Below are 12045 nucleotides of genomic sequence, written 5' to 3'. Positions count from 1 at the left end.
TGTGCTGTTACTAATGTTATAAGGACACTTTCTCAAATGCTGTAGTTACTGTTACTAGGAAACTTTTTCATGCCCAGTTGATTACATATTCTGTTATAGTCTACGCTTTGGTGTTCTTCAATCACAATAGAAGTCAGAACTGCTTTGTATAGTTAGCCACAAGAAGTTTGGACCAGAACCAACACCAGGCAGCACTTCCTGTATGAGCTTTTATGATTTTTTTCTTTTTATAAGCTACCCCTGGGATGGACCCCAACATAAGAGAGACATCTGCACCAATATAAGAAGACATTTGGAATAAGACTCTCATTTTTGAATAGGGGTGGAGTAGAGTTTAAGTTCCCAAGACCTGGAATTGACATGCTACTTGGCAGAGACATGTACGTGGGTAACTAACATGCTCGTTGGCAGGCTAAGACATGTTGGCATATTAGGCAAGGCAAGTCCCCCACCACAGCTGAGTACCCCTACCAATGGGAGCAGGATGAGTGTACCAGCAAGACATGCTCCTCAGGAAGTCCCCTACATCCTAATTGGTGAAATAACTTGGCACAGATGTTTGTGTATTTTTGGCTTAAAAACCCTGTAGGATCTTAACTCAAGGTCGTAGCCACCTCCCAAGTCTGATCTGTGGCCCTGATCAATCAGTCTTGGAGTGTGCCATCCCATAAACTATCCCTATGTGACTGAGATCGGTGTCTAAGTGGTTTGTGTGGTGATTCCCAAACCCCAACCTAAAAGATGAATCAAACCTATAGTCATGCATGTGTTGGGAAGGGTACATTGGTGTGGGGAGAGTCACCTGTGTTTGCATGCAGAGGTCAGAGGACAATCTTAGTGACCTGGGGCTTCTCAGTTAGGTTGTGTTGTCTAGACATGAGCTTTGAAAGTAGACTAGTTGGCTAGCCAGTAACCCCCAGGGTCTTCTCTCTCTCTCTCTCTCTCTCTCTCTCTGTCTCTCTCTGTCTCTCCATGGGTCTAGAATTACAAGTGCATGCTACCATGCCTGGGTTTTAAAATGTGTTCTCTGCAGACCAGGCTCATGTTTTCGTGCTTGCTTATCAGGTGCTTTACTGAAGAGCCATCTCCCCAGTCTGCCTATAGCTGCTTTGACTAAGAATGAGAGAGGCTCTGCGGCCCCAATCGCTCAACCTCTACCCCTACTCATAGATTTATGGGGCTTCTAGAAGCCTGGGAAATCTTTGGCCCTCTTATGGAGAGTGGCCTGTGTGGGCGAGTGCTTGTGGTTAACCATCCAGCCCCGGCAAGGGCTGCCCTCTCAAGTGTAACTTCCTGAAAGAGCCCAGAACCAAGCTGGAGACGCAGAGAATCCGGTGTGGCCTTGTTGATTCAAATCACTCAAGGCAACGATAGGTTTTAATGCTCAGCAAAACATGGGCAATGCAGCAGCCCAAGGAATTGCGACTAACACAGAAGGCTAAGACATTTGGGGTAGTTTGAATGAAAATGACCTCATAGGCTCATAGGGACTGGCACTATTGGGAAGTGTGGCCTTGTTGGGGTAAATATGTCACTGGGGACAGGCAACAGAAACCCTAACTAAGACAACACAGGAAGAAGGAACCTCAACTGAGAAGTTGCCTCAATCCCATTGGCCTAGGTGGGATCTTATTGTTGACTGATATGGGAGGACTCAGCTCACTGTGGATGGTACCGCTCCTGGGTAGGTGGTCCTCCTATGGCACCACTCCTGGGAAGGTGGTCCTCCCACAGTATTATGAAAGTAGTTAAATGTGAGCCTGGATGTAAGTAAATAATAGATGTAAGTAAGTAAGTAAGTAAGTAGAGTTCCTCCATGGTTTCTGCTTCAAGCTCCTGACTTGATTCTCTCCCATGGCCTCCCTTAACCATGGCCTGTGCTCTCTAAGCTAAAATAAGTGCAAGTTAATTCTGGTCAATGTTTTATCACAGCAACAGGGAAGAAAATTAGGGCATGAAGCCATAAACTCAACAAAATATGTGGGGCCTGGACTCCTTTCTTTCTCTCCTTGCTTAAGCACTCAGAACAACTGACACTTAAATATGCAACTCATGAGCTCTCCTAGGAGTCACTAGTCCCCTGGATCTCTTAGGGTGCTCCCCCCCTGAGCCTCAGACATGGGAGTTTTCCATTTTACACAACAACACCCATTCCAGAAAACTGCCTGCCCAGTACTTGGTCACACATTTCCTCAGGGCTGTGGGGTGGGGGTGGGGGGGACCAACCAGGTCTGCATTAGTACTTGATTCTCTGCAGGGTGGTCAAGTCTCTCTCCTTCTTCCCTTACTTAGCTGTAGTCAATTTGTCAGGGATGCTGATGAAGAGGGGCTTGGCACCTAAGAACCACAGGGCAGGGTAGACAGGGTAGACACTGCTGAAGCATCATCCCCATAGCCTAGGTCAGCGGTTCTCATCCTGTAGGCTGTGACCCTTTTGGTGTCTAATGACCCTTTTACAGTGGTTGCTTAAGACCATTGGAAAACACAGATACTTACAATTCACAAGAGAATCAAAATTACAGTTATGAAGTAGCAACAAAAATGATTTTATGACTGGGGTCACCACAACATGAGGAACTGTGTTTAAGAGTTGCGACATTAGGAAGGCTGAGAACCACCCAGCTGAACCCAGCCTGGTGGCTCAGGGCTGTAATTCCAGCTACTTGGGGGGACCAAGGCAAGGGATTATAAGTTTGAGGCCACATTGAGACCCTGTTTAAAAATAAAAAGCATAGAAGTGGTGCATTCTGGGGCTATAGCTCAGTCGTAGAGTGCTTGCCTAATACGAATACTGAGGAGTTTGGGGCATGGCTCACTGTTAAATGTCTGCCTAGAATCTCTCCAGTGAGGTGCTGGGCGTATACATAGCTTAGTAATAGAGCATCTGCTCAGAATCCCCTAATGAGAGGCTAGGGTATGGCATAGTGGTAGAACCCTTGCCTAGAATTCCCCAGTTAGGGCCTGGGCTCAATAACCGAGTCCCTACCTAGAATCCCCTCGTGAGGGGCTGGAGCGTGTGGTCATCGGCAGAAAGTCGATGTCTGAAACTGGAGAATGACTCACAATAGGAGCGCTTTTCATTTCGAGTCCATAAACAGCAAACTGCAAGAAGATAATGGGGCACCAGATCAGATATGTTGCAAATATCCAGCAGAAACAGACTGGGGAATCCGGGAACCACAGCAGTCCGCAGGGGCGGCTGGCTGAAGAAGAGGGTCCCAGGTAGGCAGACTCCCAACTAGCCATTCCTACCTCAGATATCATACGGATGAGAAGTAGCAGAGGTATCTGGGAATGGGTGCCATCCCATCTGTGTTCTAGGATACGCTATCATTCTTCTAAGAACGTACTATCCTGTTCTTAAGGAAGTAGCGTTTCCACTCTCAGGCTATTTGGCTGTTCTCTTTCACATCCTTACAGGGCCAGGGAGGCAGCTGGCGACTGAGCAAGTGGTCTTGGAGAACCCTTTAAGACAAAATGCGTGCGTCTAAAGTCGGGCTGGGACAGGCAATTCCACCTTCAGAGCCGGGTTCCTCAAACAGTACAAGACGACAATTTACTTATGTGTATTACAACAGCTTATAGAGCTGTGTGTCATCTGGACTCCGTCCACCTTTTTGAGAAAGGAAGGAAGGAAGGAAGGAAGGAAGGAAGGAAGGAAGGAAGGAAGGAAGGAAGGAAGGAAGGAAGGAAGGAAGGAAGGAAGACAGAAAGGGGCGAGATTGCACACACCTTTTTTATCTTAACACTGTGGAGGCAGAAGCAAGTAGGTGGGTCTCGGAGTTCAAGGCCAGACTGGTCTACGTAGCTAGTTCCTCCAGGACAGCCCAGGCTACAAGGTAAGATCCTGGGGGGCGGGAGGGGGGAGAGCGCGGGGTGGGGGGTAGAGACAGAGGAAGGAGGGAGGGAAGAAGAAACAGTGACAGAGACAGAGAAGCAAGCAAGCAGCAGAAGCGTATGATAATCCACACAACTAGGAAATTATACTGCAGCCACTCTGATTTCAACTATCCCTTCTGGTGACCTCGCGTTGCCAGGGCAACACAGTATTCACAGCTCAATCCCCACCGCCCAGGTGTGCTCCTTACAGAGCCCGCCGTTTGGGGAGGTATTTGGCCAAAGGAAAGCCGTACTCTCAAGTGTTGCTGGGAATTGGAGTCCAAGCTGCTGTAGAACAGGCGCTCCTCTAGAACTGTTGCATTCTGGAAGTCGTAGGCAAAGTACAAGGCCTTATGGGAGTTGTAGTCTCAGGACATTTTCCGCGCCAGGCTTCCGCGTGGCAGGCAGAGTGCAGAGCTTATTTCACTCAGGTTAGTGTTCCTCTTCCTCCGGGTCCGACGGGCTTGGGGCCGTTGTGCCACGGGAGAGCTGAAGGTCTTTCTAGGGATTTAGCACTCGCTTTTATAATTGTCAACTCGCGTTCTGGACAGGTTTTCCTAGTCTGGTCTCTTGCCAGGCCGCTTTGTTCATTTGGTGGTGACAGATCATCTGTCTTCTCTTGCCCCTGTTAAATATGTTCTGGGGATTCCTCTTCTGCCTTTTAGGAGAGTTGGCCACCCGGAGGCACCTCTGGAATTTGTTTTGTAGATCAGGCTACCCTGGAACTTGGAGAAATTCAACTGTCTTTGCCTCCTGAGGATTAAAGGCGTGCACCACCACGCCTGGTATTACCTCTGGGGTTTGCCCCTGTCTGTACACAATTCTTTCCCCATCATCCCAGATATCTACTTAATTAGTATAAGCCTGGTTCTCTCCATTAGCTAAAGACTACTGATATATTTATCAGCCTGGTTCCCTCCATCAGCTCAGGGCTACCGATGTGGTCTCCCGGTTTTCTGTTTCTGTGTGTGCTTGTAAGCTACTCTTAAAACAGTAACTCCCTTACAAGATTAGATGGCTGAGAACAGAGAGTGTATTTACACGCCATTCTGCATAAATCCTGGGTAGAAGGTGGCGGGCAGTCTTGGGAGAGAGATAAGCCAGGCAGAAGGGACAGATTTGGGGAACACTTGAAAGGTACCCTGCAAGGATCCCAAGTGGGTCCTTAGGAGGTCAAGCCTGGTGGCACCTCTGAGCCTGATGATTTTCGGGCTTTCTGGGCAGGGCTTGGAGAGAAGTGGTGAGAGGCTGGTGTGGACCTAATCCAGGCAAGAGGAAGGATAGAGTCAAAGGCTGAGGACGATATATTTCTAGGGGCAGTGCTCAGCCACGAGAGATAAGAGAGTCCCGAGGGCTGCTTGTGGGAACTCTCTGGGCCAGAGGAAAGGAACGTTCCTGGGGTATTTGAGAGAATTGTGGGGAGGAGCTCGGAGTTTCCCAAGTTGTCAGTCAGCTGGGCTGGATCAGCAGGTTGTTATATGCAAATCAGCGTAAAAGAGAGTGAAGGAGGGAGGTCACTGTCACCGGTGACCCAGACAAGCAGGCTGTGTCGGTGTTCTGAGTTTTGTAGGACAATCAAAGAAAGAGGGTCACTTCAGGATGTAATCAGGCCCTGAGGCAGCATGAAGAAGGTCCAGCCTCAGTGAACTGAACGTGGGCTCTTTTCTTTTACTGAGTGTTTACTTGAGGTTGTGTCTCCTTTAGGACAAATGCTTCTGGGCAGCAGAAAAACCTTCAAAATGGAAAAAAAATAATTTAGGTTGCATAGCTAAATAGTATGTGAGGGTTTAGGTAGGGGTAACCTCTTATTTCATACAAACGTTGTTTTTTTGGGGGTAAAAGAAGTTTCTCAAACCAAAGCCCCTAATCTAAGGAAACATCACACCCCTGAACCATTGGTCCCTGTTGTGAACTGTTTGCACTGCTCAATAATTCGAGATATTGCATGTGTATCAGGACTGTCTTGTGACCAGAGTCATGTGAAGGCCATAAACTCCTTCAGAAAACAACTCCATAGATAATAGAAAACATCACTGTTTCCTGGGATGATTTCTTCAAGATCAAAGTACTTCTAGAAAACAACTATTCATTTTGACGTCTACTCTAGATACAGTGATAGACAGCCATTTCATTCTAAAGTTTACCCTAGATAGAGTGATTTACTGGAATTCTGTTACAGTGCTGTCCGTGGAGTAGATATGAAGTGTCTGCATCTGAGGCCACAAAGGGATTGCCTGTATTCTCTCTCCCTCCCTCTCTCTCCCTCCCTCTCTCTCCTCCCTCCCTTCCCCCCCTCTCTGATTTTTCAGACAGGCTTTCTCTGTGTAGCCCTGGCTGTCCTAGAGCTCACTCTGTAGACCAGGCTGGCCTTGAACCCAGAAATCCGCCTGCCTCTGCCTCCCAAGTGCTGGGATTAAAGGCATGCGCCACCACCGCCCGGCTGGCTGTATTCTTTTAGGTGATCTGAGCATGAGTTCTGAGGATGGATTAGGGACATTTGGAGAACAAGTCGAGACTGGAGTTTGAATTTTGAGCCCCCCCCCCCCCCAACACACACACACAGTACGAGTGACCAGGGTGGTCCTAGACCTCAGGGCTTCTACTCTGAGCATCTGGAAGGGCAGACCTGAGCTCCACTGCCCGACACCATTTGGTGAAAGGAATCAGTGATGTCAGAGTTGAGACTCTGCTTAGAGTGCCCGGTGGTCCTGGTCCTGACCTCGTGGAAGTTCTGACGGTAAACACAAACTTGCCAGATCAAAATCCCAGGAACAGCCTCACCTCTCCTGAAAGGCACGAGGCTCCGGGATAGTCCAAGCTGGAGATGAGGGGGTCTCGGGGAGAGGCCTGAGCCTGCAGAGTTTTCACTGGTTCCTTACAGCTGAGGAGATGCAGGCTGCTTCTGTGTGCCTAGAGGAGGGCACCATGCCGTCCAGGGGAAGCAGTCAGGACCGCATGCGGGGGTCTCAGCATCTTACCTTCCCTACTAAAATCCAAACATCTAGAGCTCTCTGCTTCCCAGTAGCAAGCTCTTCCGGGTTCTGGTCAGCCCTGGAAGTTGTCTGTGATCATGGCTGTAGCAAGAGTGATGGTAAATTGTGCTCCATTTCCTAAATCAGACATAATTCCATTCTGTCTATCTCTTGCATGTCTTCCTCTCTGTCTCCCTGAAACCCTGTCATCAGGTTCTTATTTTCTTGGTGTAGGAAGTGTAGGACCTCCTTTTGGGGAGACCCCCACTCCATTCTCGGGATAGCGTACACCCAAGGAAACACGAGAGACTTGATGCAAACGTATGAGGTAGTTTATTATTAGAGCTCTGGATCGACACGTATCTCACACAGGAGACAGAGGAGTCGACCCTGAGGCTCAAAAGTTAGGGGTTTATATAGGAAAAGTAGGGGGGGGGTTGGCGCGGTTACACATGATTTGCTGATTTAAACATTGGCAGGGGATTCTGGCGCGCAGGGTGGGTTTTTTTGGCATACGTGCAGATCGGACCGTCAGCAATGTAGGAGGGCGGTTTATTTTTGTTAGCAGGAAGGTCATTTTAAACTGCATCCAAGGACAGGAGACTGGAGACTCCAGTCCAGATAGTGTCTGACCCATAGGAGTTTTCCAGGCCCCTTATCTTTTATGGCCGGTCTGTTTGTGGAATGGCTCAACCACAACCTTGCTTCAAGCTTGTCCAGCGTGCCCTGCCTCTAGTCTGCTTGCTGCCTCAACTATGGATTCTGAAAAGTCCCAACTCCCTTCAGAAGAAGCTGCCCTTCCCGTGGGCTCCCCTGTGTAAGCGCCACTCAGTAGGACGCCATCTCCACAGCCTCCCCCAACACAGACTATACATGTGATTCACTTCTTTCTCTCTTCAGCACCGAAGTGCAGACATCCTGAATGATCAGCTTCTGGGTATCTTGTGTAGTCCCCTTCCCTTCTTCTCTCCCATCAACCCTACAGTGTAGACGCCCCAGATGACTCCCTTCTTTCTCCTCCACAGTGTAGACATCCCAGGAGATCCACTTCTTTTCCAAGATGCCCGCCCCGACGTGCTTCTCCTGTCACAAGACCCGTGCTGCCCTCCGTCGCCCACGCTCTGGGCAGGCACTGTGCGGCTCCTGCTTCTGTGCTGCCTTTGAGGCCGAGGTGCTGCATACAGTGCTTGCCGGGCACCTGCTGCCGCCGGGCGCTGTAGTGGCCGTGGGTGCGTCTGGGGGCAAGGACTCCACAGTGCTGGCACACGTGCTGCGCGAGCTCGCGCCACGCCTGGGCATCACCCTGCACTTGGTGGCCGTGGATGAGGGCATCGGTGGCTACCGCGACGCCGCGCTGGAGGCGGTGCGCAGTCAGGCGGCGCGCTGGGAGCTGCCGCTCACCATCGTGGCCTACGAAGACCTCTTCGGGGGCTGGACGATGGACGCCGTGGCCCGCAGCACCGCAGGCTCCGGCCGCAGTCGCTCCTGCTGCACGTTCTGCGGGGTGCTGCGGAGGCGCGCGCTGGAGGAGGGTGCACGCCTTGTGGGAGCCACACACATTGTGACAGGTGAGCACTGGTGTGCAGCAGGAACGCTGTGGAAGAGCAGCGTGCAAGGAAGTGCAAGAGAGTGGGGTGGGTGGATCTCCACTCCCGTGGGTGGGATCTCCACTCCCCCGCTCTTCTCTTATGGTCCCGCGAATTTCCACTGCCCCTCCTTTTGTTCTCTGGGTTCCGGGTGTTCCAATGCCCACCTCTACTCTCCCAGGCCCCAGGGTCTCTATGATCCCTTTTACATTTTCTCTGTAGGGACGATCTACAGGGTCCTCTCATCTCCTGCTCCAGGGGTTCCCTGGCCTCTTTTCCACTTTTTCTGTTGTCCGGGGGTTCTTGCCCCCCTGAACCCCTCACCCGTGTAAATGCCAGACTGTGTACACACCTCAACTGAGGCCTACAGAGGCTGGCCATTGGCAAGAACAACAACAGGCTGTTAAGTGCTGTGTTACAGCTCCGAAGGAAAGGTATCCTGGCAGTCGGGAGCTAGGGAATACCACAGTCACCACAGTCACACCACACAACAAATCTCACACTATTTGATTGGTTGAAAGTGACGCAAGAACATGGCTGCCTCTGCTCCAATGAGAAGCCGTGGAGTACTGAGCAGGGGACTGGCTTACAAAGAGTATTTAACCCGGAGGCGTTTTCAGGGTGAAGATTTCCAAGGTGGGGATTGGTGAAATCTCAAGGCAATCCCGATTGCTGGGTTTTCAGGCTCAGGGAGTGGTGGATTTCAGTGAATTTTCAACCCAGGAAATGAGCTGTCTCCTTGGTCCTCATCCTTCACCTGAGCTCTCTTCCCGCAGGCCACAACGCTGACGACATGGCTGAGACGGTGCTCATGAACTTCCTGCGTGGTGATGCCGGGAGGCTGGCGAGGGGTGGCATGCTGGGCTCCACGGGCGAGGGATGCGCCCTTCCGCGGTGCCGGCCTCTGCAGTTTGCCTCGCAGAAGGAGGTGGTGCTGTATGCGCACTTCCGCCATCTCCGCTACTTCTCCGAGGAGTGTGTGTATGCCCCCGAGGCCTTCCGTGGCCATGCTCGGGACCTGCTGAAGCTCCTGGAGGCCGCCAGACCATCGGCCGTGCTGGACCTCGTGCACTCGGCCGAGCGCCTAGCTCTGGCTCCGGCAGCAAGGCCCCCTCCTCCAGGCACCTGCTCCCGCTGTGGAGCGCTGGCCAGCCACAAGCTCTGTCAGGCCTGTGCGCTCCTGGATGGCCTCAACCGAGGCCTACCGCGCCTGGCCATCGGCAAGGGCCGCCGTGTGTTGCAAGTTGAGCCGCCACAGCCTGGGAAGCCAAGCCTAGTCAGCAGTGACCCTGTGACCCCACCAGGACCCTGCTCCTGTAAGCATCCCAAAGATGAAGCCAACCCGTGCGGGCATGGAGGGGACAGGGCGGGAACCACCTGTGTATCGCAGAGCCCCGTGGCGGAGTGACCTTAACCTTGCACTCTACATCGCCCTGTGCCCAGGGAAGTGATTGTACCCCAGTGCCCTGCCACTGTAGAGTAATCTATACACTGTGAAGTGACTTCCCTTCAGTGTGCCGCACTCTGGGACTGACTTGTTTCCCTGTGGAGTCGCTGTACCCTGCAGAGTCACTGAGCCTAGCAGATTATCGTACCGTACAGTGGCCTATACCTTTAAAGTGACCAGTGTCCTGTGACCTGAACCCTGTGGAGTGACTGCACCCCATGGAGGGATGTGCCCTGTGCATCAACCTGAACCTTGAAGACGTAGGGAGCTCCAGGCAGGGCTACCAGAGAGAAGGGACCAACAGCCATGCATTCCCACACACCTGTGAGGGCTCAGGTAGCCCTGCCCTCCTTTTCTGTTTCCCCAAGTCAGATAAACAAATTCACATGAGTAACAGGAATATTCACAATTGTCACTACACCCGTCACATCCAGATACAGCTCTTGCACCTACAGGAAGCCAAGAACGTTTATTATGAACCAGTTGGGACCTTCCGTGGCTGGGTACGTGAACTGAGGTCACCCCAGAACTGCTGTGGGATCAGTTACACAAACATTTATAGCCCTAGAACAATAGGAAGTCATTAATCAAGACATTGTTCAAATACGTAGGTGTGAACCTCAGGTAGACAGGTTACGGCTAAGCTGAAGTCCCTTCAGTAGCTCTCAGACATTGTCTGATGACTTTCTTAGCTTGTGGATCTTTGGAAGCCAGTGGTCTGCTGAGCTGATACATTCCGAACCAAAATTGTGATTTTTTTTTTTACATGGTTGTTGGGTCAGTGTCCTGGCTGGCCATTTTTGGTTCTGTCAACTTTACACAGGCTGGGATCATCTGAGAAAATGTTTCCCTAAGACTGGTCTACAGGAAAGCCTGAGGGGCATTTTCTTAATTGATGATTGATGTGGAAGGGCTCAGCCCACTGTGGGTGGCCCAGTCCCTAGGCAGGTGATTCTGGATGCTATAAGAAAGCAGGCTGAGTGAGCCAGTCAGTAGCTGTGTCCCTCCATGGCCTCTGCCTCAGTTCCTGTTCTGACTTCCCTCAGTAATGGAGTGTGACCTAAAATGTAAGTTGAAATAAAACCTTTTCTCCCCAAGATGTTTTTGGTCTGGTGTTTTATCGCAGCAGTAGGAAGGTAAGTGTCCACGTGTGGGTCTTCAACACACACTTTGCTTTCAAGGGACCTCATCTTTGCTTTGGGGTGCTTATACGTACCTTCTCATTTCTTCCCCATGGCAACTTCAAGGGACCACAGGGGCTGTCACCAGCCTTATCTGTGATAGGGTGACCGCCTTGCCCACTTCTGCTATCTGTTGTGGGTGACGAGGGTACCCCAAGCTTCGACTCTGGAGACAGAACTTGTCTGCAGACAAGTTCTCTGCCTTAGCTTCTCTAAGGTGTCGTTTCCTACTGTGAAGATGGAACTGTCTTGCCTTCACGCCATCTTGGGAGAGTCCAGTGCATAAAGCAGTTAGCCAACCATGTCCAGCTGGGCTCTGCGTACTGGGGATTGGCCACCAGGGGGCTCCAGGCTTCTGGGTGCTGCCTTGTCATATGAGGAAGTGGAGAGGCTGAGGAACCTTTCCAAGAAGAGGGCCCCCCAAAAGTTGTTTCCTGCGTTAGAGTACTAAAAGCTCACCCAACCTTGGGCGGAGGGTGCACCTTAGCCTCTGTGGCCCTGTCCTCATGGAAGTGACCCGGTGACTTCTTGAACTCCATAACTCAACTCTGTTAAGATAGGGTTGGAAAGCAGAGGAGGGTGCCCTGCCTCCACCGGGTCAATTATTCATTCAGCAAATATTGGATATTCCCTTGTCTGATCCTCCCGCAGGTGCCAGGCTGCACTGGGCAGAGGCCGGAGCCCCTCCACGTATTTTCAGCGGGGTGGGGTGGGGCACGAGGAGGGGGGCAATTGCAAACAAATAACATGGGTGATTGTGACTCATTTTTTCCCTTTTCAATGGGGAAGATTGAATTAAGGACCTAACGTGCCGAGCCACTCCCTCAGCCCCTCACAGGGAGGTTCTAGACGACCTATCTCTGAGCTACATCCCCAGAGCAAAGGTTTGTTTGCTAAAAATAGAATAGAGAGAGGGAGGATGAAGCCGTGAAGGAAAGGCCTCTTGGGAGGTGGCCTTTGAGCCTCGACCCACATAAAGT

The 12045-nt window shown here is 51.2% G+C and overlaps 1 protein-coding gene across 1 annotated transcript; it reads left to right on the top strand.

Annotated features, from left to right (window-relative positions):
- The first annotated feature begins 4250 nt into the window (after nucleotides 1-4250).
- Nucleotides 4251-10983, top strand: Ctu1 (cytosolic thiouridylase subunit 1). The gene is made up of 3 exons (XM_052164504.1): nucleotides 4251-4310; nucleotides 7877-8419; nucleotides 9214-10983. Exons 2-3 carry the CDS (start codon nucleotides 7912-7914, stop codon nucleotides 9843-9845), a joined length of 1140 nt encoding a protein of 379 aa, XP_052020464.1. The 5' UTR covers nucleotides 4251-4310; nucleotides 7877-7911; the 3' UTR covers nucleotides 9846-10983.
- Nucleotides 10984-12045: the final 1062 nt, after the last annotated feature.

This window comes from Apodemus sylvaticus, chromosome 1 (genome assembly GCF_947179515.1).
Source record: "Apodemus sylvaticus chromosome 1, mApoSyl1.1, whole genome shotgun sequence".
Lineage (NCBI taxonomy): Eukaryota > Metazoa > Chordata > Mammalia > Rodentia > Muridae > Apodemus > Apodemus sylvaticus.
This window is presented reverse-complemented; position numbering and strand designations above follow the sequence as displayed.

Coding starts and splice junctions, on each gene's coding strand:
- Ctu1 (XM_052164504.1), top strand. CDS start 7,912: ATGCCCGCCCCGACGTGCTTCTCCTGTCACAAGACCCGTGCTGCCCTC. Junction 8,420..9,213: donor AGCCACACACATTGTGACAG/GTGAGCACTGGT, acceptor CTCTTCCCGCAG/GCCACAACGCTGACGACATG.